The 25,937-nt window shown below is 45.1% G+C and overlaps 1 protein-coding gene across 4 annotated transcripts in view; it reads left to right on the plus strand.

The window, feature by feature from the left end:
- tub (TUB bipartite transcription factor) overlaps window positions 1-25,937 on the plus strand; it is a 479,022-nt gene that overhangs the window by 411,233 nt on the left and 41,852 nt on the right. For all 4 annotated transcript variants that reach the window (XM_038808107.1, XM_038808111.1, XM_038808110.1 and 1 more), the window contains one exon: window positions 24,807-24,974. In XM_038808107.1, coding sequence (XP_038664035.1) covers window positions 24,807-24,974 — 168 coding nt within the window. The remainder of the gene's footprint in view (window positions 1-24,806; window positions 24,975-25,937) is intronic.

The raw sequence follows: 25,937 nt of genomic DNA on the forward strand, positions 1-25,937 counted from the left end.
CTCCAGCACACACACACTCCACAACACATGCGCACTCCAGAAAATTCACACTCCAGCACACGCACACTCCAGCACACATGTACACTCCAGCACACACGCACACTTCAGCACTCTTGCACATTCCAACACACGCACACTCCAGCACCCACTGTGATGAATGTAGGAAATTGTTTTATATTATATTTTATATTTTCTTGTAGTAACGTTATTGGAAACCCTGGGTTCAAATACATACAGGCAGTATGTCTGCTAAAGCTGTCATAAAGGGGTCACAAAGGTGAGGTAATCATTGATTTTAACAATTTACTTGTTTACATGTAGATGGCTAATGAAACATTGTTTTGGTTCAGGAGGTTACCTGGGTATAGATCTTTTCTGAGGAGTTGTGTTTACATAAGAACATAAGAACTAGGAGCAGGAGTAGGCCATCTGGCCCCTCGAGCCTGCTCCACCATTCAATGAGATCATGGCTGATCTTTTGTGGACTCAGCTCCACTTTCCGGCCCGAACACCATAACCTTTAATCCCTTTATTCTTCAAAAAACGATCTATCTTTACCTTAAAAACATGTTATGAAGAAGCCTCAACTGCATCACTGGGCAAGGAATTCCATAGATTCACAACCCTTTGGGTGAAGAAGTTCCTCCTAAACTCAGTCCTAAATCTACTTCCCCTTATTTTGAGGCTATGTCCCCTAGTTCTGCTTTCACCCGCCAGTGGAAACAACCTGCCCGCATCTATCCTATCTATTCCCTTCATAATTTTTAATGTTTCGAAAAGATCCCCCCTCATCCTTCTAAATTCCAACGAGTACAGTCCCAGTCTACTCAACCTCTCCTCATAATCCAACCCCTTCAACTCTGGGATTAACCTAGTGAATCTCCTCTGCACACCCTCCAGTGCCAGTACGTCCTTTCTCAAGTAAGGAGACCAAAACTGAACACAATACTCCAGATGTGGCCTCACTAACACCTTATACAATTGCAACATAACCTCCCTAGTCTTAAACTCCATCCCTCTAGCAATGAAGGACAAAATTCCATTTGCCTTCTTAATCACCTGTTGCACCTGTAAACCAACTTTCTGTGACTCATGCACTAGCACACCCAGGTCTCTCTGCACAGCGGCATGGTTTAATATTTTATCATTTAAATAATAATCCCGTTTGCTGTTATTCCTACCAAAATGGATAACCTCACATTTGTCAACATTGTATTCCATCTGCCGGACCCTAGCTCATTCACTTAACCTATCCAAATCCCTCTGCAGACTTCCAGTATTTTCAGCACTTTTCGCTTTACCACTCATCTTAGTGTCATCTGCAAACTTGGACACATTGCCCTTGGTCCCCAATTCCAAATCATCTAAGTAAATTATGAACAATTGTGTCCCAACACGGATCCCTGAGGGACACCACTAGCTACTGATTGCCAACCAGAGAAACACCCATTAATCCCCACTCTTTGCTTTCTATTAATTAACTAATCCTCTATCCATGCTACTACTTTACCCTTAATGCCATGCATCTTTATCATACGCACGCATGCATACTTCAGTCCATGCTGTCTCTAACCCTCACACACTTCAATACACGCACATTTCATTGCATGCATGCTTCAACACACGCACTTTTCAAACCACTTCCACTTCAACCCCCCATTTCAGCCTGCGCGCTCTTCAACCCATGTACACCTCAACACGTGCACATGCATACTCCAGCCCATGCTGCCTATAAACCCCATACAATTCAATACACGCACATTTTAACCCGTGCACACTTTAACGCATGCACATTTCAAACCACTTACACTTCAACCCCCCCAATTCAGCCTGCACGCACTTCAACCCATGTACATTGCAAACCCACACACTTCAACTCGTGCACACTTCAACGCATGCACACTTCAAAGCCCGCACATTTCAACCCATGTAAACTTCAAGCCCCACTTCAGCCCGTGCACACTTCAACCCGTGTCCACTCCAACAGGCGTGTGCACTCTGTAACCCTTGCACATTTCATTGCATGCACACTTCACCACACGTACACTTCAACGCAAACATAATTCAATGCACGCACATTTCAACGCATGCACATTTCAACCCTCACACACTTCAACGCACACTCATTTCAACCTGCATACACTTCAACTCCCACTTCAACCCAACCGCCATGCATCCTCCAACACACGCATACTCCAACACACGCACACTCCAACACACGCACACTCCAACACATGCACACTCCAACACACGCACACTCCAACACACGCACACTCCAACACACGCACACTCCAACACACGCACACTTCAACACATGCACACTGCACACTCCAGTGCACACTCACATACTCCAGCACTCGCACACTCCAGCACTCACACACTCCAACGCATATACAATCCAATATGTGCATAAGGAAACACATGCACACTCCAAAACACGCACACTCTATCAAATGCACACTCCAACATACACACACTGGAACACACATTCCTACACTCCGACACACACATTCCAACACGCACATTCCAACACACGCACACTCCAAAAAATGCACAGTCCAATATATGCACAGTCCAATATGTGCACACTCCAACATATCCACACTCCAACACGCTGCAACACATGCACACTCCAGCACACACACAATCCAGCATACACTCTGACACAAACTCACACACATCCTCTGACACACACTCCTGTACACACACACTCCAGTGAAAACAAACACACACACACGCACAGGCACCCACACACCCCACACACTCACTCCAGCACTTCAATGCACACATGGTCTCCAGCACACATGCACACTCCAACACACATACACTCCGACACACTCTCTGACACACACATGCACATTCTGACACCACACACACACGCTGACACCACACATACATTCTGACACCACACACACACGCTGACACACACACACACATGTTGACACCACACACACATGGACTCTGACACCACACGCACATCCACGCTGGCACCACACATACACACACACTCTGACACCACACACACACACACGCATGCTGACACACACACACACTTTGACACCACATACACACACACACTCTGACACCACATGCACTTACACACTCTGACACCACACACACACACACGCTGACACCACAGACACACACTGACACCACACACACTTACACACTCTGACTCCACACACACCACACACACACACACACACGCTGACACCACACACACTTACACACTCTGACTCCACACACACCACACACACACACACACGCTGACACCACAGACACACACTGACACCACACACACTTACACACTCTGACTCCACACACACCACACACACACACTCTGATACCACACACACTTACACACTCTGACACCACATACACACACACACACTCTGACACCACACACACACCTGCACGCTGACATCACACACACACACTCTGACACCACACACACACGCTGACACCACGCACACACCCTGACATCACACACACACACTCCAGTACACACACACACACACTCCAGTACACACACACACACATGCGCACTCCAGTACACAGACACACACACACTCCAGCACACACACACATACTCCAGCACTCCAGTACACACATGATCTCCAGCACATACGCACACTCCATCAAATGCAGACTCCAATAGACACACACGAACAGCAAGCCAGAGGTGAGGTGAGAGTGACTGCCCTTGGCATCAAGGCAGCATTTGACTGAGTATGGTATCAAGGAGCCCGAGCTAAACTGGAGTCAATGGGAATCAGGGGAAAACTCTCCATTGGTTGGAGTCATATCTGCCACAAAGGAATTGGTTGTGGTGGTTGGAGGTCAATCATCTCAGTTCCAGGACATCATTGCAGAAGTTCCTGAGGGTAGTGTCCGAGGCCCAACCATCTTCAGCTGCTTCATCAATGACCTCGTTTCCATCATAAGGTCAGAAGTGGGGATGTTTGCGGATGACTGCACAATGTTCAGCACCACTCGCTACTCCTCAGAGAATGAAGCAGTCCATGTCCAAATGCAGCAAGACCTGGACAATATCCAGACTTGGGCTGACACGAGGCAAATTACATTTGCGCCATACAAGTGCCAGATCTAACCACCGCCCCTTGACATTCAATGGCATTACCATCACTGAATCCCCCACAATCAACATCCAGGGGGTTATCATTGATCAGAAACTGAACTGGACTAGCTACATTAATACTGTGGCTACCAGGACAGGTCAAAGGCTAGGAATTTTACGGCGAGTAACTCACCTCCTGAACCCCACATCCCAAAGCCTGTCCACCATCTGCAAGGCACAAGTCATGAGTGTAATGGAATACTCACCACTTGCCTGGATGAGTACAGCTCCAACAACACTCAAGAAGCTCGGCATCATCAAGACAAAGCAGCCCGCTTGATTGCTCACCCATCCACAAGGCAAACAGTGGCAGCTGTGTATACCATCTACAAGGTGCACTGCAGTAATTCACCAAGGTTCCCCTCCAAGTCACTCCCACCCTGACTTGGAAATATATCGCCGTTCCTTCACTGTCACTGGGGCAACATCCTGGATCTCCCTCCCTAACAGCACAGTGGGTGTACCGACACATGAAGGACTGCAGCGGTTCAAGAAGGTAACTCACCACCACCTTCTGAAGGGCAACTAGGGATGGGTAATAAATGCTGGCTGAACTAGCAACGCCCACATCCCGTAAATGAATTTAACAAATCACACATACTCCAGTACACATATGCACACCAGTATACACACACACTCCAGCACACACTCACCCCAGCACACACTCCAGTACACAAACACAGTCCAGCATACACACACACTCTAGTACATACACGCACATGTACATTTCCATTCCTCTTCCTCCTCTTTATTGGGTGATGCGAAAGTAGCTGATTGAATCAGCTCATAGCTGAAGCAGTGTTGAAACTGATGGAAGTTGATGCTGAAGAAATACGATAGAATGGTCAAAATATTACAGCAGTCAGGGCAATGGATGGGAGCCAATTGGCAGCACTTAACTCTAAATTTGTGTGGGCTTTTTCTGAACCATTTCACATTGGGGTCCTTACACAGTTGTAGTCCATCTGATGAAGGAACACCCACAGTGATTATGGATGGAGTTCCAGGATTTCGACCCAGTGACAATAAGGAAAGACAATATAGTTCCAAGTCACGGTGTGCAGCATGTCAGGGAACGTGTAGGTGGTGCTATTCCCATCTGCCTACTGTTCTTGTCCTTCTGGGTGGTAATGGGCATAAATGTTATAGGTAGAGTTTTATGTGTTTTCTTACTGACTGAGGTCTGTGTACTTTATTACTCTGAGAGTTTAATTGCAGCAGCAAGCTTTTTTGTGAGTTTTAAAAAGAAAGATTATCTTTTATCAAACATTTGCCTCTAGACTTTAAAATAATGTGATTTTGCACCCATTCAACCCACTTGCACCATCATTCATAATGATTATATACAGATGAAGAAAAAACAATATGATTGCAAAGTAGGTTAGTCTCAATCTCTCTTTGGCGGCACAGCTGGAGTTACTAATATGAGTTGATGCTATTTGTTGAAGTGAAGGTCTTGTAAGCAGAGGTTTTTCAGTGAGCTACGAAGCTTCCTATAGTTGAATTCCAAGGAGATTGTCCCTCAGGTGAACTTGAAGTCAGGCCAGGTTGGTGAAAAGTCCTTCTCCCACTTTCAAGGTTTATTACCGTGGCATCTTAGTTGACTGAAGCTGGTTTGAATGCTTTCTGATCACCTCTGTCTTTGAAGAGTTGAATCTTGTTATTTTAAAATCAGGCAACAAACATGACTGTCTCGCCCATATGGCCTGTTACAAGTCCAAAGTCCTATTCCAAATAAAGTGTGTGGCCGGGCCAATTATACATCCTTTTGATGACTTTCACACCTTGAGAGTTGAGACAGCCAGCGTCTTTGTATTTGAATGGCCCATTTAATCTGAAATCATCCTTTTAAATTAGTTCAAGAAAAAGGCATTCAGGTAGCATCAATCTGGAAAATTCCTTTTGTTCCCCCTTGAGACAGAGAAATGCTTCAACCCACAACGGAAGCCAAGTGATCCTTGGGCTGCGATGCTTTTGTGGCTCTTTTGTGATTTTGAAAAAATAGAAAGTGTTGACTGAGAATTCATTACATACTGAAACATGACCCAGGTTTGGAAGTTGTTGACACAGGAACCTTGGAGAATTTCTGCAGTGTGTCTTGTAGGTGGTACACATTACTGGCACTGTGCGTCAATGGTAGAGGGAATTAGTGTTTACGGTGGTGGAAGGGGTTTGGACCAAAGCTGTAATTACGTCAGTGATCGTGGCAGAATATAAACTGAATGTCAGTGAGCAGGCTAATGCTGTGTACGTTCTGCTTGATACCACTGTCAATGATACCTTCCATCACTTTGTTGATTGAAAATAGACCGATGGAGTGTTACTTGACCAGATTGGATTTGTCCTGCTTTTTTTGGACAGGACGTAGCTGGGCAATTTTGCACATTGCAGGGTAGATGCTAGTGTTGTAGCTGTAATGGGACAGCTTGGCTAGGGGTGTACAGTATTGATCTGTACCTCTGCAGGTATGTAAGGCATTAACATCTGTAAGTAAGTGCCAGACAACCACTAGATGGCAGCACCAGATATATGTATATAAGGTACACTCAGAGAGGGTTCCCACCTCTTTGTATCAGGAGTAACTAGTGAACAGAGTGTTAGAGATATAGCTTAGTGAGCAGATGTAGTTAAACCATATATATATCCTATTTATCTAATCTTCAGTTATAGTTGTAGAAGAGTGAACAAACTCATGTTACTTATAATCGTTACTCAATAAGCAGTATTTGCTTAATTTGAAGACTTCGAGTGTTCCTGAACATCAACCATCCGACCGTTCTGGAAGTAAGCAAATGAGTAACTAGGTATTACTATACGTAATATAACAAGGGGTGCTGCACATTCTGAAGCACAAGTCTTCAGTACAGGATGACTGTAAGTGGGCCAATATTTATCCCTCAATCAACATCTCAGAAAACCTGGTTATCTGGTCATTAAATCAAGATGGCTTGCAGGGGTTTGCTATGTGCAGGCTGTCTGTCATTTCTACTGCTTTACAGCAGTGATTATATTTCAATCGCATTTCACTGACTGGAAAACACGTTGAGCCATCTGGTGGCCTTGATAAATACGATATGGATGCATCTCTCTCTTTTACTCCTTGAAAACATAGCATTAATCAATTGCTTAATGCATGTTTGTGCGGCTGGTTCTGACAGATTCCAACTTCAGTGGCTTAGAAGAATCCAATGACATGAAAAGTTTAATGAGATCTGTTCGTTATTGTACTGCACATGACTGACTCTGCCATTTTCTTGGGAAACCGAGGCAAATGAAGACGAGTCTTTCCTCACATGTCCAAGTGCATATGACAGAGTTTCTCAGCATAAATCTGGATTTAGTGTTGGTTAAGAATTGAACACTTCAGCGATCATTGTACCTGCATTTGTTTGCTCGAGCTCCTTCTTTTTTTCTTAAAAAAGCATAGATTTATGAAATGTCGAACGGAGACATCGGCCAGAATTCTCCGGCTATTGGGATCCTCTTTCCCCGCTGGCAGCGCACCCCCCACCCATGGGTTTCCTGACAGTGTGGGGTGGCATCAATGGGAAATCCCATTGACAATCAGCGGCAGTAGAGAATCCCACCATCGTCGAACAGTGCGCCACCAAGCAACATGCAGCTGGGGGACCGGAGAATCCGGCCCATCTATATTGCTCCACACATGAGCATCTTTTAATACACTTTTTTTACTGGTTGAGGGAGAATCTGGGCAGTATCCTGGTGATGTACGCTGCTTTCATAGAGTCATACTGCCCAGTCTTGAGTATATCTAAATTGACATGCTCCTTGAATTTTGACTTTTTTTTTACTTTTCTTGAGCTTAACAGCTGAAGACATCAATACTGGATTGTACTCAGATCCAATGTCAGCATCTAGATGGGATCTTACATGTCATATACGGTTTTATTCACTGTGATACAATCCATTGGGTTGTGATGGGCATCTCCTGGGCTCTTCAGTGCATACAGGTTGCTGAAAAAGAGCGTTCGCTATTACAAAATGGGAGTTTATGGGATAAAAGGGCAGCGGCCATTTGGATATGAGATAGAATGAGAGCCAGAAGGTAGACTGGTTTAGAATGATTGTTTTCAGAGAGGAGGGAGCTCTGCACTGGCGTTCGCCAGGAACTGGTATTCAGATCCCTCTTCTTGCTATATATTAATGACCTGACCTTGAGAATACTGAGCTGAATTTCAAAGTTTGTAGATGAGACCAAAGGCAGAAATATGAGGTGGTGTGTAAGAGACTTCAGGGAGACACAGAATGGTGAAATGGGCAGAAAATTGACAAGTCAAATTTAATGCAGAGAAATGCAAAGTAATTCATTTGGCAGGAAGAACAAGGAGAGACAATATAAACGGAATGATAGAATTTTAGAATTGCACTGTGAGATCCTGCGATTTTAGGTATTTCATACCTTCAAAGATGTCAGAACAAAGGGAGCTGTTAAATAGAGACATATGGACCAATTTTACCTCTGGGCAATTGAGTGGGTTTTGAATGAATGAAAACATTACCCGTGTTGTACAAAACAAGGTAGTTATATTAAATCTTTGTCACTGGTAAAGCTGGATTATTGAGTGGAAATTTATTTCAACTCATCCTCAAACAGTAGGGAAACTCGTAGCATATTGGGGAAATCCAACTGTCAAAGAAAAGGGCTTTGCTATGCCTCTTTAACTAAGCTACTGCATTAGCATCCTAAATACCAGGGAGCGTGAGTGAATGAGGTGGTGAATTTGTCAAAGTAGGGATTCCCCAGTGTGAATCGAAATGGCTAAACTGGACATGCATTGCTGACTGCAGAAATTAGAAAAGTACTTGAAGCTGCCACAGTGAAATTTGATCTCACTCTCTCTGGATGTTTACATTTGCACTGTAATTCCTGATGCCCAGTTGCCAGGAGCAGTTGATTCATGTGCACTCGGTTGGCATTGCTACTACCCACAAGTGTGTAGTTTCTCCCATTGCTTAGATTATTGATGTGTGCCTGTTAGCCAGTACTGGTTTGTTCCAGTATTGCCACTGGCCTAAGCCCTCGCAAGCCCTCACTTGCCACTCCTTTCTTGATCTCTTGCTGCCCCTTTCCCATGTCCTCTCCCAAGCTCTCACTGCCCTTCTCTTGAGCCCACTCTGCCCCTCCCCAAGCCCTCTCCCTCCCCTCCCAAGCCCTCTCCCACCCTTCAGAGCCCCCAGTGCCCCTCTTCCAAGTCCTCTCATCCCGAGCCCTCTCTACCCCATGGCAAGCCCTCAGTGCCCCTCCCCTGAATCCTCACTGCATTACAGTCCTATCTCGAAATAGTTACCTCAGAATCCATCACAATCCCATTCAATAATTATTTGAATGAAATGAAAATGAATGAAAATCGCTTATTGTCACGAGTAGGCTTCAATGAAGTTACTGTGAAAAGCCCCTAGTCGCCACATTCCGGCGCCTGTTCGGGGAGGCTGGTACGGGAATTGAACCGTGCTGCTGGCCTGCCTTGGTCTGCTTTAAAAGCCAGCGATTTAGCCCAGTGTGCTAAACCAGCTGTGCTGATACACAATCTGCTCAAATATTGCCATTTTTGTTGAACAAAAAGCAAGTAATGTTTGTTTAGAGAAAAGGGTACAATGGCTGCAATCATGTGGCCTTGTCGTGTCCAGCTCAGTGATGCGATGAGGCCGTAGATTTACGCTGCTCGGGATGCCTTGCGAGATCGAATGAGATCCCGTGAGACATCTCAATCTGGATCTCACTCTCATTGGGCAAGAACCAATTTACATATTTAAGTGAGCAGTTCACTTCACTTAAATATGTCTGCGCCAGAGTATCACAAGGCCCAGGATCAAATGCCCGCACCTGGAAGACCATGGCTTGGCACCATTTAGCGCTGGTTTCCACAAGCCTGGATCAGGCATAACGGCACTTGGGGAGCTCTTCCAGGCGATCAAAGTTACCCAGGTGGTCAGGCTCTGGACAGGGTGATACCCTGGCATCCCAATGCCACCCAGACACCTTGGCACTGCTACATGAGCACCTTGGCATTGCTACACAGGACCTTGGCAGTGTCACATGGACACCCTGGCAGTGCCATGTGGACACCCTACCCAGATGGTACTGTCACGTAAGGGGTGTTATACATTCAGCTGCTGTTGTATAGAGTCAAAGGTTCTGCTCCTTTTCCACAAACATCTTTAAGTTACTTCAACCGACTCTGCACAAAACTCTAACATCACATCACCTGACACAAAGGCCACCTGAAGCCCTTTTACATATGTGTCAATTATTGGATACTTGACATAAATGAGAGAACTAATTGGAATGTCTCTTAACCCATTACTTAACAGTTTCCCCTTCCTTGGAGAAAAAAATCATTAGGTGAAAACAAAATTACAAGAAATTCAAAAACACACACGCAATCCCCCCCCCCCCCACTTCTTTTTTTTTTTCATTTTTGGAAGAAAAAAAAACAGTCACAGAAACAGGCGCCCTTCATTAACAATATCCAGCAGTTTCTGTGAGCTAGCCCCTTTTTTTGTAAAACAGTCTGACAACCGATAGCTACTGTGAATCCATTTAATTTTTGCTATTTCCCTTCTGTCCAACATCTGCTTCAAACTTGCAATGTCTATCCTTAACCTATTTTTATTACCACTTTTTGTAGAGTGCACATTTTCCCACAGAGATTTATTGTCAATGTGACATTCAATAGGTATATTACCCAAATCCCCTAATCCCAAAATTTCTGTCAAAATCTGAGATATATAAAAGGCCATATTCACCGCCTCTACAAGGCTTAATGTCTCAGCAGCCAACGTGCTTTTGACTACTCTCCTTATTCTATTTGTTTACCACACAAGAGGGCAACATTTACCAATGTTCCCCAAAAGAAAAATTATAAAACCTCCTGCGCTTGAAACCCCATCACAGAAATTTGCATAGGACGCATCACTATCAACTATAAGTTTCAAGTGCCTAAGGTCACCTAAAACCGGGAACCTCAAAACACAATTCTGCATTTTTAGTTTGACCAACGCTTTATTTGCTCTTATTCTGTCTTCCACTTTGGGATCATTCATTTTTGTACTCAACTCTGCGACATCAAAACTCACATCTGGTCTGTCTCCCTAACCAATTTGGTTGCCCAATTAAACTTCGCAGTTGCTCTTTTTCCATCTTTGAAACCATTGCGTCTTTTTGTGAAACCCGGCCACGACTAATTGCTATTGGGCTGATGCTTTCCAAATAAGATTGCTGACGTAAAGTTGCCCCTAACTTTGTCTGTCCGATTTCCAATTCAATATATTTAAATGCACTGGAAGTCTGACTTCCAAACCTGAATTCTTTCCTCAAACCAGAGATTACAATAGCTTTGAAATCACTAGTCCCACCACACAAAAAATCATCAGCATGCATCATAAAGATGCCAGCAAGATTTCCTTTATAGTGCCAGTAAAACATTGCCGGATCTGCTTTCAACTGGCAACAGCCTAACTTTAACAAAACTGACCTTACCGAAAAATACCAGACTCTAGATGCGTCATTTAATCCATATACACATTTGTTCAACTTCCAGAGTACCCCTTCTGTGTTAGCTGCCTCTTTAGGAGGACGGAGAAAAATGTCTCTCTGGAGCTGATGCCCCTGAAGAAGGCAGCTTTTATGTCTATAGATTTGCATTTCCATGCCTTTGTGGCTAATAGAGCCAAGAAGATCTTTAAAATAACCTTTCTGCCGCAGGTAAATCTATCCTTAAATCCTGATCTTCTAAGTTTTCTTCAAATACCCTAGCCAAAAGCCTGACCTTTGCCTTATAAGTGCCAACCGGAAGAACCTTTTCCCTGCAAATCCATCTGTGGGATAGAGCTCTTTGTCCCCTATCCGGTACTTCTGCATATACCCCAAATTCACTCCAACTTTGCAGTTCTTTTTCTTCGGCATCTTTGATAACTTTTTTATCTAACTTATTGGAAGCCACCAAAATCTCACGTGCATGTGGGCTTCTACTACTATTAGTATTTGTCGTCTTACTAATGTTCTGAGACCTTGAAAAACTAGGTCCCCTCTCCCGCCTGGTATCTTGTTCTGTACTGCTACTGCTTGATCTTTCCCTTCTGCTGTGGGATATCCTTTAAATAGTTCTCAACCTTTTCCTGCGGACCTGTTCTAAATCATCAGAAGTGTTTTGTTCCGCTACATAAACCCTGTTTATATCAGTTAACTGGTCCTCATAGTTCTTTAACATGTGCGTACCAGATGACCCTGGTTTCTCGTCCTGTCTGTCTGCTCTGTTTAAATCTGAGCATTTGTAATCTGTACCCATTATCCTTGATGAATGTACCCTAAAAATTTGACTGCCATGTTGCAAAATAATTGTTTTGCCATCTATGCCTATGATCTTCCCTGGGCCTTTCCATTCATTAGAATTGTCTCTCTTATAGTACACCATGTCTCCTTGCAGATAAACGGTATTTGATGGCCTCAAAGCTTTGTGAATTCTTTCAGAGACTTCTGCTTCCAGAAAAGCTTTTCTACTGCTATGTAATGCATTTAAATGCTCAGCAAAAGCAGAGCTAATTGTAGTCCTTTCCCAAGCTGGAGGCTGGTCATCCAAAATGGACGGAATTTTAGGATTTCTACCAAACACTATAGCCCTCAACCATCTGCAATGAATTCTTTGCATGCTCAATTTAGCTTGCAGTTTGGTCTATCTGCCAAAATTTTCCAGCGCACATCACCTATTACCGAATGGTTTCTTTCACACACAGCATTATTAAATGGGCTTTCTGCAGCCGTATTCCGAACTGTGATATTCACATTTTCACACATATCACTAAACTCATCATTAGTAAATTCTCCCCCATTGTTCGTAAGGAATTTTGCCGGTGGGCCCATTCCTGTACCTATCCATTTTTTCACGATTTGATCTATAATTACTCTCTTTTCTTTACTTTGTACAATCTTTGATTGACTAAACCTGGTTGCTAAATCTACAAAATGCAAAATAAATATATTATTGGCTTTATCCCAGATCTTAAGGTCCATGGCCACAATGTCGTAAAACTCCCTGGCCAAAGGTAGGGTCACTATCGGTCATGCAGGCGTCCTTCTGTACTTCCTGCAAACTTCACAGCGATCACTAACCTATTCTATTAGCTTCGTATAGTCTTCATCCCTTACCCCTGCATCCTTTAATAAATGTTTCAGCCTCTGAAGAGACGGATGCGCAAATTGCCTATGCGGTTTTAATACAGCAAGCTTTTTATCAGCTAAAGTCCCATTTTCAACACATCCTTAACAACTCTACTTGAAACATTATTTGTCAGGAATGGAATACAGGGCAGCACGGTGGCCTAGTGGTTAGCACAACCGCCTCACGGCGCTGAGGTCCCAGGTTCGATCCCGGCTCTGGGTCACTGTCCGTGTGGAGTTTGCACATTCTCCCCGTGTCTGCGTGGGTTTCGCCCCCACAACCCAAAAATGTGCAGAGTAGGTAGATTGGCCACGCTAAATTGCCCCTTAATAGAAAAAATAATTGGGTAATCTAAATTTTAAAAAAAAACTTTAAAAAAAAGGAATGGAATACAATAGTGTCCCGACTGTGTAAACTGTAAGTCCACCGTCTTTCCAAAAACTGTTGCCTTATCCTGTTCCATATCCAGTTTCATTTGTGCTTTCTTCATCGACGGTCTGCTCAGAAGCAAAGGTACAACATCCGTGCTAATGAAATGATTCACTCCGGCAATATTGCAAGGGATCACCACTCTTTTCAGTGACTTCAGAGTATTATCATCCCCAAACCTGAAACTTGTGGAACTTTCAAATTCCTTAACCTTGTTACGATTTTCAGCATTCAAGGAGTCCAGGTAACATTTTAACCAGTCAGTTTCACACACAGTAGATGTGCAGCCACTGTCCAATACAGCACAATTGAAGGATTCTGCAACCAACACCCTCAATACCTGCGTAAAACTGCTTGTTACTAGGATAATACCTTCTTTCTGGTCACTATCTTTTTCCTCTTCTGACTCTTCCATGTCATGTGTCGCTTCAAACACTCTATTATAACGTATTGGGCAGTTGAAAGTAAAATGTGTTGAGAGTCACATCGAAAACATCGATTTATCATGCCCCGTCCATTTCTGGGGTTTACCTTCCTATTGTAGGTTCTAACTGGTTTTCTGTCTTCATAATTTCCGGGACCCGATCTCCTTCTATAGTCTTGGAACCTGTTTGTAGCTGTACAATTTTGCCATCCTGTTAGTAGTGTATTTTCCATATTCTGCTTTATTGTAGACTGACCTATTTGGGTCATCAGAGCCATCGGAATCGAATGTTTCCCCAGAAACATTTTTAAAGCTTCTGTCATCTGATCAAATAAGGTATCCTTATCCGCAAACTGAACTCCTGTCAAAACCAGGAGCCTATCCATGTTGCTCACTCTAGCACAGTCAAGTAATTTAAAGGCCAACACAGACTGTGGAAATTCCAGGTTGTGTTTCTGCAGCCTTTTATATAGTCTGCCAAATTCCATTATATAGTCTTCAATGGAGAAATCCTCTATTTTCCGGAACCTATCAAAATCCGACCATGCTTCATATGCACTTAACAAGTCATCCTTCTTATTAATCTTATCCATATAATGTAATAGAGTCTGCAGACCTTCGTCTGAGTCTAACTCTTCCAATTCCAGCTCAGAAAACACTTTGCTCCGGATTTTACTGTCATAAAGTAGAGAAAGAGCCAATGCCATACCTTGTTTTCTCTTTTCCAAGGTGGTTTATCACAAGGCTAAAGAGCTGGCTTTTGAAGCAGACCAAGGCAGGCCAGCAGCATGGTTCAATTCCCATACCAGCCTCCCCGAACAGGCGCCGGAATGTACAACTAAGGGCTTTTCTCAGTAACTAAATTTGAAGAATACTTGCGACAATAAGCGATTTTCATTTTTCATTTCATTTTTCAGTTACCTTAGTCCACATAACTACTGCACTTCTCCATTGGTCGTACAATCCCCTTTCAGAAAATAAGGAGGGGTAGCCATATCCAGCCATCTTTATCCTAGATTCAGCCATATATCTTTGGGTTTTTTTTTCTTCTCACTCACTCCTTGATTTTGTCTGGAAAAGTTGTATCTTTCAGCCCTTCACATTTGCACAGCAATCATCCTCTGTTCCCATTTGCTACACGTTTAGCTGCTGTTGTATAAAGAGTCAAAGGTTCTGCTCCTTTTCCACAAACACCTTTAGTTTACTTCAACAGACTCTGCACAAAACTCTAACATCACATCACCTGACACAAAGGCCACCTGAAGCCCCTTTACATAGCGGTGTCAATTATTGGATACTTAACATAAATGAGACACCTAATTGGAATGTCTCTGAACCCATTACTTAACAAGGGGCACTGCCAGGGTGCCAGTCTGGCCATGCCAAGGTGCCCAGGTGCCAGTTTTCCCATGTCAGGGATCGGGCCCCGGGGCATCCTGTCCTTATGAAGTGGGGTGAGCGAGACTCGAGGACCCTCAATCAGTCGATTGGGGCTTAGAGGGGTTCAGAGTACATTGTGGAGAGGTCGAGAGATCGGGGTGGTATTTAAAAATGAATGTAAGTGCTGACTCAGCAGGGCATTCCCTGCAGAGGCCCCCCAAAAAAACAATTCCCATTTGATAGCAGAGTCATTCTCGGCACTACAGGCTCCAAGAAACATCCCACTATTTGCGTCCATAATGGGACTCTGTCCTTTTTTGTTGCACCACGGGGCGAGTATTCTTTCCAGTTTCCAGTTTGGGTAGCAATTTTTCCAAGGCGAGTTGGGTGTGCGCCATCTTTGATACAGGCAGCTGCATGGGGCATTCAGTGATGTCTCTGCATGTACAGGAAGTGAGCACTCTGCCGCTGCGATGTCACCAAACTCAGTCAGGCCGAAACTGCCGATGTAAATTTGTTATACCACCATTCTGCCTCCTTGCCAGTGGTTTCTTGGCGTCTGCACATTACAATTGGCCCGGTCGAGGGCCGTAGAAAGCGGTCCCTGCGGCGATTCTTCGCGCTTGACGGGCCGAGTGCCCGCCGGGTTCTGCCGAGTCCTGCTGGCGTGTGTTACATATGGTTCCACCCAGCGGGACCTCGGACTACTGGCTGTGGGGGCTGTCCTGGTAGGGGGGGGGGCGGGGTGATCCGATTCCGGGGGAGCGGCCTCCAAGGTGGCGGGGCCTGCGATTGGGGCCTACCGATCGGTGGGCGGGCAAATTCCGGGGGGGGGGGGAGGGGCTTCCTATATTCATCCGTGCTGTTCCCCTGTAGGGCTCTGCCATATTACCCGGGGGCCGGCGAGGAGACGGTGACCCATGCGCACTGCAGACCCGCGGCGGTCGTTGGGTGCATGCGTGGACCTGCACCGGCGATGGCGCCCCGGCCTTCGAGTGTATAGCACTCCGGCGCCGTACTAGCCCCCGTGTGAATGCCTGGGCCTGGAGGCCTGTTGACGTCGGCGTCGCTCACGCCGGTTTTGACGGCGATGTCAACACTTGGCCGGGATTTCGGAGAATCCCAGCCTTTGACTTTATAATGAATGAATATTAGGGAGAACAGCTGGCAAGTTGTAACAGGAGTTGTATGGAAAGTTAATAACGCAGGACCATGTGAAAGTGTTTAATTCAATTCTTGTTATCTTGTCATTATTTTGTTGATAGGTATTACTAGAAATTATTTTCTAAAATGAAACTGAATGGAATTCATGTACTTCATCTGCTCTGATGTGTCCGTATTATGCTGCTGTGTTGATTGACAGCAGACTGATTAGATTTTCTTATTATGCACCTAATTTCCCATTTGCGTTACCCAGAATTGATTAGCTGTATTAAGGAGTAATCAAGTATCCAAGGCATGGTTCTTTTGTACCATTTATGAAATCTACAAAATGGAGTGGGCCAGCTCAAGCTGTTTTTATGCCAATCCTGTTGCTACAAAATTGCTGTAATATAACGTACAATCGTGCCTTTGAGAAATGTCACAAAGTGCTTCATATGCAGTGAACCACTGGGGTGCAGTGACTGTAGCAAAGACAAAAAGCGGCATCGGTAATGAACAACTAAGTGCACTTAGGCTTTTGAAACCTTGTATATAATGGACCACAGTTTGAAATGGGCATGAATCTAATGGTACTAGACTTGCCCTTGCATGATTAGGGTTTAAATGGTTTTGCATGATAAGTTGCTGAAGGTGCGAGCTAATAATGATGATTGAGAAAACAAATCCAGAAATTGGGACAAAGAAAGCACCCACCTATCCCTTTACAAAGTAGACTGAAGAATCTGTAACAAACAGTGCACGGGTTGAGAAGGAAGCATAAGTTAGATAGTGAGAATTAAATGCTAAATCGAATACAGAAAAAGCAAGAAAAAGAAAGATTAGATTGAGAGAAAAAAACGACATAAGAGTAACCTTTTTTTAATATTGCATTTTTAATATATCTAACAACTATTAAAACCTGAAGGAAGGATAATAAATGTTCAGTGCCTGGGAGGTTGTTTGGCAGTAATTAACACTTATCGGATCATCAATAGATTAGATTTAAGTTGCTTAATTGTGAGCTTAGTTCACACACGTACAGCAATGTCCCACTCTTAGTGTTTGCTCCAAGCTCTTCTCAAAGGCCTGTGCCAAACTGCCACCTGACTCATCCATGCTCCTTGGCATTGAGTGCAAACTTCCTGGCTGGTCTTTGAGTGCACTAAACGTTTGGGTCTGTACACCCATCAGTCTTCTTCTGTAGCTGATCCATCTGAGTTGCCAGTTGAGTTCTCTGCAGTAAGAACTTGAGTGTAACCTCGCCCTCCTACAAACTGGTACCTGTCTCTGTTATCCTTCCCTCCTGCCCTTGCTCCTGTGCACATTTCCCTGGTATCTCAGCACGTGCAGATCCTTTCATGATATTATCCTCTAAATTGTGCACAGCGTTAGTATCTGAGATGGTGGTTGGGCTGGTGAAATCAAATAATGGTGTGTCAACTAGGGGCTGGTTTAGCACACTGGGCTAAATAGCTGGCTTTTTAGGCAGACCAAGGCAGGCCAGCAGCACGGTTCAATTCCCATACTAGCCCCCAAACAGGCCGGAATGTGGCGACAAGGGGCTTTACACAGTAACTTCATTGAAGCCTATTTGTGACAATAAGCGATTTTCATTTCATTTCATTTTCATCATCACTGACTTCTTGTTCTTTCTCGCTGCTCAGGTAGGTCACAGTTGGGTATGAATAGGGAATACGCTAATACCAATAGGACTTGTAAGTCAACAAAGGGTGGCATGGTAGCACAGTGGTTAGCACTGTTGCTTCACAATGCCAGGGTCCCGGGTTGAATTCCCGACTTGGGTCACTGTGCGGGATCTGCACGTTCACCCTGTGTCTGCGTGGGTTTCCTCCGGGTGCTCTGGTTTCCTCCCAAAAGTCCCGAAAGACAGTGCTTGTTAGGTGAACTGGACATTCTGAATTCTCCTTCGGTGTACCCGAACAGGCAGTGGAGTGTGGTGACTCGGGGATTTTCACAGTAACTTCATTGCAGTGATAATGTAAGTCTATTTGTGACAATAATAAATATTATTATTATTATAAATAGACATGGATGAAGGAGAAGTTGGGTATGAGAAGGAGGATTAGATATGAGGAGGGCATGATCTTCAATGATTTCAGCCAAACCAATGGCCAAGGCCTCAGCAATGGCCCTTCCAACATTGGATTGGCCCGCATTGCCTCCTTCATGGTGAGAACATGTATGAATCCCCTCCAGTTGCTTGTTGCTGCCTCTGGTTATGTGGCGCCTTGACCTGCTAGGGTAAGGGGCTGTTGTACAGGATGTCGGAATTTGACCAACTGTTGGGGTAAAATTGAAAGGACACTTCAGCATGGTAACCTGTAAGAGCAGGATAGGTGGTTGTGGGGGGGTTCTTACAACATACAGAATGCAGGTGTTCTAGAAGGCAGCACGCATCACCCGTCTTCTCAAGGCTATAAGGGGTGGTCAATAAACGCAGGCCGAGTCAGCGATGCCCACATCCCATGTAAAAAGGGATGAGGAGGATTTTTTTCCATTCAGAGGGTGGTGAATTTTTACAATTCTCTACCCCAGGGGGCTGTGGAAGGTCAGCTATTGAGCGGGAGTTTCCCTTCCCCCGCTGTAGAACGTTTTGTGGGTCAGAGGTGGCCCGCCGTTGACCGGTGGCAGGATCTTCTGGACCTGCCGCTGTCAACGGGGTTTCCCGTTGTATGCACCTCTCCACCCCACCACTGGGAAACCCACGGCAGGGTCTCGATGTCAGTTGGATTGCAAGTTCCGACTGGCAGGAATGGCCAGAAAATTCCGGCCATTGATTATGCGATCAATAAATACTAATGACATCAGGGAATGTAGGGTTAGTGTGGTTAGGGTAGGGTTATGGTGTTGAGGCAGACGATTATCCATGGTCTAGCTGCATGGCAGAGAAGGCTCAAAGGGCTGAATGGTCTGCTTGTGTCCCTAACAACCCAGGACACAGAACGACCACCTCAAACGCAGGAGGCCGGATTCTCCGGTCTGCCAGCCCCGTTTTCCTACGCGGCGCGTCCCCGCCAGCAGCGGGCATTCTGTTTCCACAGCCGGTCAATGGGGTTTCCCATTGTGTGCTGCCGAAGGAATGGAGAATCCCACCCACCATGGAGAATTCCGTTGAGGATGTTCCTATAAAATCCAGGGCTGTTGGTCACCTTGGTGTACATGAGTATCAGGTATGGATCCTGATCAGTAGGGATTGTTGGTAGTTGAGTAATGGGAGTGTGGTGAATTGAAGAGATAAAGTTGATAGGGTATGACATTTGAAGCTGTAAGTTGACAATTGGTCTGAGGTAATTAAACCTCTTTCAGCATTGTGGTCAGGTTATTGGCACAAATCACTACGGCTACTTATTCCCACTGCCTTTCTCATCGTGTACCTGGAGGTCTTTGGCCCCCATGAGAATGCAGGAATTCTCTCCTCTTTTTTTTAAACCTCCTCCACCAAGATTTTCGTTGCAGCTTCCAGAAACCTTGGTGCCCGCTCTCTCCCATCATCAGTCCCTCTTCACTATCTCCCAGGACAGATTCAGGTACCGAACACATCTTAGCACCCGCTGCAGCCAGAAAGCACCTCCTCTTTAAGCCGTGCAGGCTAGCTTTGAGGAGTGTAATACTGGGTCCCCCCCCCCCCCCCCCACCGAGGAGTGTAATACTGGGCCCCCACCCCCCTGATGAGTGCAGCCACTGAATAGTACAGGTGGTGCTGACTGAGTGCAAAAACTTTTATAATTAGCGGCATGCAAGAAATCAGTGTTATTTGCATTACACTGAACGGGTGCAGGTTAATTGAGTATCATTTCAGGGGCTAACTGAGTTGACCCCCAAGATGATTATTGATTGCCTCTTCTTGGCAAATATTAACCTGAATTCAAATCCACGCGTTCAGCTTCCCCTTTCGGTGCTCCATGTTTAAGAACTCTGATGCAAATGTTTGATTAGCAGCATATCCCATTTTGCATTTTCTTTATAAAACCTTGAGCTCTCAAATATCTTGAATGGTTCTTAAAGCAGAATTACCTCTCGAAGAGATAGAGTCATAGTATCAGAGAATTTACAGTATAAAAGACCATTCAGCCTATCGTCCCTGCACTGGCCCTTGGAAAGAGTACCCTTCTTAAGCCCTCCACCCTACCCCAGAACCCAGTAACCCCACCTAACCTTTTGGACACCAAGGGGCAATTTAGCATGGCCAATCCACCTAAGCCTGCACATCTTTGAACGCAGTAAGAAGTCTTACAACACCAGGCTAAAGTCCAACAGTTTTGTTTCGAATCACTAGCTTTCGGAGCACAGCTCCTTCATCAGTGAATGTGATTTCGGACCATGCTCCACACTTTGTTGATGTGGCACTACAGTCAGGTCCCTCCCAGCGTCCGCCATGAAGGTTAGATACGACATTAGTAGTGGACAAAGAAATTTTGTGAACGCATGTCCTCTGTCATTGGGGACTATATAAAATGTAATAAAACTGAGTCAATTTCACCTTCCATACTGTGAGAAGCCTTTAAGGTGGTCCTCAGAGGGTATATTTTCTCCTATAAAGCGCACATGGTGAAGACAGTGAGGGCAGAATGGCAGAGGCGGTGGACTCCATTCTTTAAATGGACCACCAGAACTCGCTTGTTGGCAAGCAGGAAAAAGCTGCAGACACAATTCGAGTTATTGTCAACAGACAGAGCAGTGGGCCAGCTGCAATGCTCGAGGGGCCTGTTTGATGAATACGAGAAGGCCAGTCGCCTTTTAGCGCAGCAGCTGAAGTGACAGACGGCTTCCCAGCAGATCATACAGGTTCGAAACTTGAGCAGCAGCCTGGTTTCCACCCATCCTCAGGTTAATGAGGCTTTTGAATCATTCTATCGGGATCTCTTTTGATCGAAGCCTCCAGTTGAGGGATCGGTCATGACTGACTTTCTGGATAGCAGATCTATGCTAGCTGTAACAGAGAGCAGAGTGAGAAGTTGAAATCCCCATTGGGCCCAGAGAATATTATAAAATGCATCGGGTTGATGCAGACTGGTAAGGACCCTGGCCCAGATGGCTTCCCATTGAATTTTATAAGTATTTCGCGGAGCAGTTGGTACCCTTAATTCTGGTCATGTTTAATGGTTCTTTATCCTGGGGTTCGTTGCCCTCTACCCTCACACAGGTCTCTATTTCTTTTATTCTCAAAAAGAATAAGACGCAACTGAGTATGGGTCGTATCAATCTATCTCACTATTATCTGCAGATGTTAAATTACTTGCCAAAGTGCTGGTGCTGTGGCTGGAGCCCTGCCTCCCAGAGATGATCTCCAAGGCTCAGACAGGCTTCATTCAGGGTTGACAATTGTCGGTCCACATAGATCGCCTGTCTTTTGCCCCTCCTCGGTGTGAATCGGAGGTGATTGCTTCCCTAGGTGGTGAAAAGGCATTTGATAGAGTCGAGTGGGAAATCTGTTTGAGATTCTTGGGAGATTCAGATTTGGCCCAAGGTTATTTCCTGGATTTGACTACTCTATAGGGCAACTCCTGCTAGTGTGTGTACAAATGCTCTGAACTCTGACTACTTTCTGTTGAATAAGGTCACGTGAATGGAGCGTTCACTGTTTACTTTGGCGAAACCGGAGGCGACGGCACTTTTGCGATGCTCCACCCCCTCAAAAATGGCTGGCTTCCCGACGGCGTGGGGCGCGTGTGCTCTCACCGTTCGGGGACCTCGCGTGGCGGCTGCGGACTGAGTCCAGCACCACCACGGTCGGGGGGGGGGCATTCTGCGGGCAAGGGGGGCTTTGGCGAGGGCTAGGGACACTGGTGGGGTGTGGTCCAGGGGTGGAGAAGGGTGTTCGGGGGGGGCAGGTTTTGGCAGGCCGGTCCGCGCGCAGCCGCACCATGTTGCACGGCTCCGCCGCCGTAGGCCGCCGCCATGTGCATGCGCGGCCATGGACCCGGCAATTGTCCGGCCGTATACGCAGGTAAAGTCGGGGGCTTCACGCTGCGTGGCTGCTAGCCCCTCACCCAATGGAGGATTGGTGTGGGGGGCAACGCCGTTTTTGCTGGTGTAAAATGCCACCGTTCCCACGCCAGCATCAGCACTTAGTCTGCAAATCAGAGAATCCAGGCCAATATGTGCTTTTGCTTGTTAGTCTCTTTCTTCTATTGTGTAATTTTGGTTAATTGTGTTGTATGTTTTTGTTTATTATGGACATTTTTAAATAAACATTTTACTTTTAAAGAAGAAACTACCACTCGCATTGTGACTGCATAGGAGATTGAAATGGCTAGCTTGACTTTTTTCTCAAGGTTCTTTGAGATACCTTAACCAGCCAGACTGATTTGAGTTAGACTGGCCTTTTTTCAGGCCCAGAGATGGCAGCCTCAGGCCCATTCATTGTGGGGGGGGGGGGTGGTAGTGTGGTGGTATTGTCACTGGTTAACGCTCTGGGGATCCAGGTTCCAATCCCAACACGGCGGGTGGTGACATTGGAATTCAAATAAAAATTAAAAGTCTAATGAGGACCATGAAACCACACCATTGCCATGCTTACTTGGTCTGGCCTACATGTGACCCCAGAACCGCAATAACTGAAATGGCCGAACAGGCCTCTCAGTTCAAGAGCAATTAGGAATTGGCAATAAATGCTGGCCTAGCCAGCGACGCCCACATCCCATGAATTAATATTTTTTAAATGTGTAAGTTTGAGCGGCACACAGGGAGCCATGACCTGATCGGGCTAACCATTATCCCACAGAATAGCTTTGATGTGCCTTATCTTGGCAATAGATTTGCACAATGAGCAAAAGGGCCCTATTTACTAGTTTGCAAATAAGTCCAATCGTCCAGCATGAGGAGGTGTAGGGAGGGTGCATCAACGCTATCCTGTCGGATAATGCCGACCCTGATCAGATCATTGCTCACTGTGTATCACGCACACTCACGAATGGGCCTCTGTCCGTCATTTTAGGACCCGAAAATTGCCCGGTCTACCTGAAGTTATCCTGAAAATGTATGGGTATCTCAAAATATATTTGAGCAACAGGTGAAGTTAGTCGTTTCCTACTGCCACTACGCAGTACCAACATGAGTGGTATTTTCCACTAACAGAATGCTGGTGTTAAGCCAAAAAGACATTTTGCCTGTCACATACATGAATGATGTGTATATAAATTGTGGTGCTCGTGCAATGCTCGGTGCATAGGCTGTATGTTCCTATGGCTGGCGGATCCTATCAAACAGCACGTCTTCTCGCCTGTTCACAACAGGCAGAGTAGTGACCATACTCAACCAAACTGGGCTTGTAAAACTCCGAAGGTAATGTCTAATGTTAGATCTGATTCCGCTATTGGACAGTACCTGCTGAACAATCCTGAGTGTGCAAACAATTACACTGACAACCAATTTAAGATGCTTCGTCAGGAATGCAGTGTGGCTCACTTATTCTTGCTCAAAGCAACATAAATTAATACAAAGGCAAAAGGGGCATGTGCAGGAATCTTGTGAAATAAACAAAAACATTGGGGCAATATTTCTCTGATGCATTCTCCATAGTAATGCCTCAACCAGGCAGAGTCAACTTGCGAACCAATCAGCACCCTGTTCTCATGCCGTATAAATTTTGCTCTCTTTTGAAATTTGGCATTCTTGTGGCTGTACTGATAAGTACAAGATGAAAAGCTTCAACAGTGTCTCTTTTTTCAGCAATACTGAAGTTCTCTGCTACCAAGTGAGAATTCTAGGTTCACCACTATTGCAAATGGTACTTTGTCTACTTTAGTTCCTTCATCCTTCAATAAGAAGAATGGGATGGTTTGGTGTATTAGCAGCTTGTGTGAGCGAAAGCTCCTTTATTTTTAATGAAGCAATGCCTATGCCACCTTGGACTTTTATTCTAACTCTTTGTCTCCTCATGTGTCACAAGGCCTATATTCTGGGCTATTTTTTCCCCATGTCTTTGAGGCATGTGTGCATCTTGAACTACTTTCTGGAGTGCAGTGTTTGAGTGGCTTTTATACCAGTCGTAATTTAATCCTTTAAAATTTAACCCAAAACCACGATGGCTAAGAAGGTTCTGACATTAATATTCGGTTGAACTTACAGTTCATCTCTTTTCATCGACTAGGGATTGATGGTCCAGCCGCCTTTCAGGATGATGTCCAGGAGGTGGGAAGTCAAATTCAGATTCTCACTGTTGGACAGTCGAGCAATGATGAAGAGGTGGATACAGACACCGCAGCCAGTGCACAGCAAGCATCAAAGCAGGATCTTCGAGTGACAATGCAGAAAAAAGGTAGGCCAATCACACAGACACAAACACAACAGGCTAGGCCAACATTTATTGCCCATCCCTAATTCCCCTTGAGGGGTTGGGTGATGGGTTGCCTTCTTGAACAATGTAGTCCATATAGTGTAGGTACAGACATAGTACTGTTTGAGATGGAGTTCCAGGATTTTGATCCAGCGACAGTAAAGGAGTGGTGATATATATATATTATTCTTTGGGGTTTAAGGACAGCGGTATCAAGATCAACATATGTTGTCCATCCCAAATTGAGGAAGTAGTGGTGAGCTACCTTTCAAGTCAGGATGGTGTGTGACTTGGAGGGGAACTTACAGGTGGTGGTGTTCCCATGCATCTACTTACCTTATTCTTCTAGGTGGTCGAGGTCGTGGGTTTGGAAGGTGCCATCAAAGGAGCCTTGGTACATTGCTGCAGTGCATCGTGTGGTAGGTCCACACAGCTGCTACTGTGAGTCAGTGGTGAAGGGAGTGAGTGCTAAGGTGGTGGATGCGGTGTCAGTCAAGCAGGCTGCTTTGTTCTGGATGGTGTCAAGATCTTGAAAGTTGTTGGAGCAGCACTCAGCCAAGCAAATGGAGAGCATTCCATCAAACCCCTGTCTTGTGCCCTGTAAATAATAGAACGGATTTGGGGAGTCAGGGGGTGAATTACTCGCTACAGAATTCCCGGTCTCTGATCTGCTATTACATGGTTGGTCCTGTTACGTTCCTGATAGAATCATGCTCGAACCCTATGCCACTAAGAATTAGGTCAATATTGTCTAAACTCAAGACATGAAAGATCATTTCATCCTATCAGTTAGTTTAATCCCAGTCATGAAATAAAAGTTACACTAAAGCCACTTAACCCTCAAAACCGTCCACATTCCCAACTTTGTTCTTTTGCGGCAGCTTAGAGATTTGCCAATTAAATTCAATTCATAGTGACAAACACTATCAATAGGAAGCACTGAGC

This window comes from Scyliorhinus canicula, chromosome 9, assembly GCF_902713615.1.
Source record: "Scyliorhinus canicula chromosome 9, sScyCan1.1, whole genome shotgun sequence".
Classification (NCBI taxonomy): Eukaryota; Metazoa; Chordata; class Chondrichthyes; order Carcharhiniformes; family Scyliorhinidae; genus Scyliorhinus; species Scyliorhinus canicula.